Consider the following 5844-nt stretch of genomic DNA (forward strand, 5'->3'; position numbering starts at 1 on the left):
AGCCGTACTGCTAAATTAGGGACGGCTAGCACAGATAGCTCTCTTGTACCTTTGCTCGAAATTCAAAACAAACCTTCTTTTGACAAATGGTAGCCACTTCATTTTGCAATGTAAGATTAGAAGAAAGTTGCATTTGTGTAGAATTTATTATGATAAATCTCTGTAACGACCTTAATTTCTACTCGAGTCTTCCGGTAAGATTTTAGTTACTCAGTATTCTATTATTATTATATCCGAGTAGCCGAACTCACGATCCTCAGTTTGCAAATCGAACACCCTAACCACGAAGCTTTGCCAGGTCTGACTTTATTATGACTCGTATTATTATTTAAACTTTGTCGAGTTAGTAGTGGGAATTTATCTTCAGAAAAACTAAAACTAATATCTATGAAGGTACAAAACTGAAAGTTGACCTGAGTCGACCATGGAAATACTATACTAACATAATACAAGTATCTTTCTCGCAAAAGAAGTGTACATTTTTATAGTGATTTTATACAAGTTGTGCTTTGTTTCTTTTATTATTGTTTTTAACAGTTGCATGTCTCTTAAATGAATATAAATTAATAACTGCAAAAACTTATTTTCGTTAATTTAATATTGTCAAAAACGTTGCATGCGTATTTAATAAATAGAACGTAATTCAACCACACCTGTAGCTTTATTTTTTAATTCGTGAAAAATACATAACACTGACAACAATACATCTTTCAGCAAAATAACATTTGCAATGTGACTGCACAAATATTGATTTACAATATAATACAATGAACTCATAGGGAACATTTTTATAGACTAGAAATGAGAGATCTTGCATAAAGAAATTGAACTGAGAGGTGTTATGATGCAAGTGACGAGACTTGTTTTTTAAACATTCAAGGTTTCTATCCCTAACTGGCTACAATCACCGAAGTAGAGGGCAGAGATTGAACGCAAGATTTCAAGTGGTTCCTGTTAAAGCCACTGGTACCGTCCGGTCCCTTGGGGAGTCTTATTACGCCATTAGGAATCAGCAATCGAGAGTTGTTGGTGGGAGAGGTGCACCCTTTTTCTTTGGCTGCCAATAACTGTCGTTGGACCCACGGGTTACTTAAAGCTACTACCTGGTTAGATGAGTCACTGTCGCAACAGCTATTGGATTTTTGCCGAACTATGGGTTTGCTGTTCTTTTGAGAATTTGTTGGACTCTTGGAATTTTTCTGGTTACAATTGAAACTGTGACGACGAAAAGACGATTCTCGGCTGTATTTTGGCGAGGTTGAGAGGTATCCTGAGTTAATAGAGCTACTAGAATTCCTCCTTGGTCCTGAAGAGAACTGTTCATTCTTTAAGCAACTACCGAATGTTGAAGATTCACTTTTTCGAAAGTAAGATTCACGATCTTGTTGCTTTTCTTTTTTCTTTTTTTTTATTTCATTTCCTTTATTTTTAGTGTCATAACTGGCATTACTCTTTGATGAAGTATTCTGAACAATAGGAATTACTTGTATGGATCGCCAATTATCATGGCTTGAAAAAAAAGTATTTGCAGCACAAGAAGCCCCGTCATGGTTCTCGAATTCGATCATGGCACAAACACTAGAACTCATCTTAGGATATTTATTAAGAAACTTTTTTATATCAGCTGGAATATTTCTATCAGGTCGAATAATTCTGATAAGTGCAATATCACCACATTTTGAAAACATTTCTCCAATGTTTTCCACTGTAGGGTTTTCGAAAGGTAGTTTAAATGCTATGACGGTTCTAGATGTCACTGTTTTGTCATAATCAGGTAAAGGTTCTTTACGGCGGATTTTGGTGCCGTCTTCATTTATCTCTAGCTTTGTAGAATGTTTCAAACTATACGCTACAATTTTCCAATTTTTAGTAAAACGTTTTACTTTTCGAAAAGAAGCAACAAGTTTCAAACTTACATAGCCCTGCTTATTTCGACGAACATGCTTCAACAGAAAATGGTCTTTTAGAATATTGTTGTCCGAAAAATAGAACTCTACCTGGTTTATGATCTTTTCCATCACTTCTTTGTGTAGCTCTGTAAAATCTTCTACATTAGGTGAGCATTCTATTCCAGAGTCTTTTCCTTTGTCGTTATCCGAATACTTGTAATAACGAATAGAATCACCATTTTCAGCTTCTCCGTCTTCTTCAATGCCACTCCCGGTTGTTGATGAACTAGAATCGGAGCTTTCAATATCCATGTTGTTAATATACACTGAAGGTAGTAAAAACCCTTCACTTCCTGAATTATTGCTCTCAGTTCGATTGGGAACTGACAACGAGAACGAAGAATTCAGCCCATCACTTACGCATGTTATATCAACATTACTGTGAATTTCAACAGTCATGATTCCTAGTCACAACTCAACTAGCTTGGCCTGCCTATCAACTCGTACTTTATTGTTACGAACTTTTAAACACAAAAGTAGGGTTAAGTAACCAGCTGCTCATACGATATTTATATACAGCACGTGCTCCGAATACCCACCTTCAAGTGATGATACATTTATTTGTGATTGGTTAACTTTATTCTCACCTAACGTGCAATCAAATATGGAGCAAAGCCAACAAATGACGTAAAAGTTCAACCTAAATATTATGAAAGATCGTAATTAGTATTTGTATGTTAGATATGTAATATGGTTTTAATTGCTTTTGACAGTTATTTTAGGTAGTTGTTTTACCACGATTGTATTTTGTTTTAAATTATTCTACGATATTATTTAACCCGTTAAATGTAAAGATAACTAGGCACTAGTTATCGCATTGGCACAATGCGTTGTTTTGATAGTATGTACGTCATATAAAATGAATGACGTGACAACCCGTTACTATTAAGAACACCTGGGAAATACACTATTATTCCTAATATAATAACATGTGGAATGGACCTATTCCTCTACATCTAACTATGAAACAGTATATTACAGATTTTTGTATTTCGTAAAGAATGCTATCGAATTGACACTACTGTAATAAAGTAAATGTATGGAAAGTTGAAATAACATAGTAATACGAAGGGAATGATAAAACGCTTCATTGTTACTTTCAAGTGAAATAAATTTAATGTGCATTCATTTATAACATTTGCAGTTAATTTATCGTATTAACCGTTATTTGGAGGATATAGGTGGTTGGGGTATGACGTGTAACATTTTATTACTTCCGCCACGTGGATTTGTTTTCACCCCTGTGTCTTTGTCAGTTAGATTTCTCGAAAACGGCTGAATGGCTTTGGATTATGATCCAACTTACAAGTGGTAAGTGTTTAAGAGATCAATCTTTTAACACGAAAACTGATTTTTCACACTATATTTGATCTATAACTGAATCAAAAGTTGTCGGATTTTGACAAAACTTGGTAGACTTATGTAGAATATCATTCCTCGTTATTCTACCAAACATAATTTGTGTCTGTTTAAAATGCCGGACACAGGACAAAATTTCGTATTTTTTCATGGCCGAATATAATAAACGTTGAATGGCAGAGGTATACGATCTAGACTAGAAAGTACTCTAATTTTTATAGTTTTTGGAGTCTTTGAACGAATTTGTGTGCAGATAATTATCAAAGATAGTGAATGTTCATATTGTTCGTAATGTTAAAAAGCTATCGAATTATATTGAACTTTTATACTATTCAGACATTTACAAACTGTAGTGAATTTTACGGGTATTTCGTAATTCCAATTTTCACAACATTTTCTCAAGTTGCATCTAAAAAATAGGCATATGAGTATTATTACAATATTATTTTGTTACTGTTTTAAACAAACTCCACCTTTTTAAGATTTTCAGGAAGAATTTAGTTGTTTTATGACATAAACCACATTATTTGAATTGTTACGCCGAACACTGAATAGTCAATGTTACTTTCAAAGAATATGGTTTATGTCATAAAGTTACTAAATTCTTCCTGGAAATGTTAAAAAGGTGGAATTTGTTTGAAACAGTAACAAATTATAATAATACGCATATGCCTATGGGCCCGAGCCCCGCGTCTTTAAGGCTATCAGTGTGATATCGATCACGTTTTCTCTTTTGCTCGTTCAAGACACCAACTGGGTGTTGGAAGCGCAGGCCCTGTGTGTTTAAGCCTAGCGACACCTCTGGACAAAACAAAAACTTATATATGCAAAAACGGCTCGTTTGGGTTGAGAAAATATTCTATGTAAAATATATACCCAAACGAGCCGTTTTTGCATATATATTTCTCTACAAGTGGGTTTTCTCGACATCACTGAAAACAAAAACTTTTTTATAATTATTTTCGCTGAAAGTATTTTCTCGACATGTTAAGTATATATAACATTTGTTATTGTATTTTATATTTATGACCACTATGCCAACCACTTTGGGGTCAGCCAAGAATTTTTTACACATGAGTGGCTGTCTGGCAGTCATATAAGATGAACATCTTCAGTTATGGAGATTCGAACTTACTACCGTTTTACTGGTTAGTCGAGCTTCCAAACCATCGTATCATGCCAGGTATAATATTCCAATACCCTAATTTATTCAAATTTAAAGCAAAATAAACTCCAAGTTAAAGCTTCTTTATACAGTTTATTATTGCCATTATTCTATTTTAGCAGGAAATGAAATGCGAAAGCATGTTGTAAATGCCATGTCTTAGTTCAGATGCAGTTCGTTACCAAGAAACATCACATTGCAATAAACGTGTATTTGCCCAACGTTTCCAGGTAATTAGTGATCGACTCGTAATCTGAGGGTCGCGGCTTCGAATCCCCGTTACGCCAAACATGCTCGCCCTTGCAACCGTGGGAGCATTATAACGTCATGGTCAATCCCACTATTCGTTGGTAAAAGAGTAGCCTAAGAGTTGGAAGTAGGCGGTGTTTACTGGTTGCCTTCCCTCTAGTCTTACACTGCTAAATTAGGGACGGCTAGCACAGATAGTCCTTGTGTAGTTTTGTGCGAAATTAAAAACAAACGTATTTTCCATTAAGGCAAAGTCAGTGAGGCTACCCGTCGTCGTTCCTAATTTTAAATTACTTTTTGTTTGTAAGTGAACACAAAGCTACACAATGATGTATTTGTGGTCTTTCCACTACAGGTATCGAAACCCTGTTTTTAGTGTTGTAAGTCTGCAGACATTCCGCTCTGCCAATGGGGGAATTTAAATTACTGATAAGGAAGGAAGCCTGCTAACAGCACCCATCATATACCCCAATTTTGAAATAAGAATGAATAAAATAGCATTTGTAATTTATAACTGCCAAATAAAATCAGATTTCTTTTTTATGGTACCTGAGATCAAATTGAAAGTTGATTTAAAAAACTAATTTTGTATGAAAAAAATGGACTGCTTTAAAGTTTTTCTATAAGTAGGGGAAAAAAAGTTCTTTGTTAAATTCCTCTAATAGTAATGCTTTCTGGAACGTGACTGTAAAATCAAACTCTCCTGTAAGATAATTTAATTAAATTTTCTTAAGTCAATCACAGCTTTATCAAAGCACGGCTTATGAAAACTACTTAAAAAAAAACAAAAAATACAGCATTGTGTATAACTAACGCAGACAATACAGTACAACTTCATTACTCTGTTTAGTTTAGAACTAACTATTTTATATCTAGCATTACAAAGTATTAGGTTATTGTGTTATCTATTTGTAGATTGGATGAAATCACTTTTGTGTTGCCACATAAAATATACTTTTAGAAGTCTGTTTTCGTAAAATGTATCATATAATTTTTCCTTTAATCGCATTTCGTTTGTGATATGCACGCGTTTACGTATTGTTTATCCACAAAATATAAAGATTTCACTAATAGAGTAATAAGATCACCCAAATTACTTATTAATATTTTAAGCGAACTTAT

The 5844-nt window shown here is 34.1% G+C and overlaps 1 protein-coding gene across 1 annotated transcript; it reads right to left on the minus strand.

Annotated features, from left to right (window-relative positions):
* Positions 1-642: 642 nt before the first annotated feature.
* Positions 643-2455, minus strand: LOC143249106 (la-related protein 6-like). Its single transcript, XM_076498429.1, has one exon. The coding sequence runs from the start codon at positions 2346-2348 to the stop codon at positions 891-893; it is 1458 nt and encodes a 485-aa protein (XP_076354544.1). The 5' UTR covers positions 2349-2455; the 3' UTR covers positions 643-890.
* Between the last annotated feature and the right edge of the window lie 3389 nt (positions 2456-5844).

The sequence above is a fragment of the Tachypleus tridentatus genome, chromosome 4 (assembly GCF_004210375.1).
Source record: "Tachypleus tridentatus isolate NWPU-2018 chromosome 4, ASM421037v1, whole genome shotgun sequence".
Taxonomy (NCBI): Eukaryota; Metazoa; Arthropoda; class Merostomata; order Xiphosura; family Limulidae; genus Tachypleus; species Tachypleus tridentatus.

Excerpts from the sequence above, each read along its gene's own strand:
- LOC143249106 (XM_076498429.1), bottom strand. The coding sequence starts at position 2,348 with ATGACTGTTGAAATTCACAGTAATGTTGATATAACATGCGTAAGTGAT.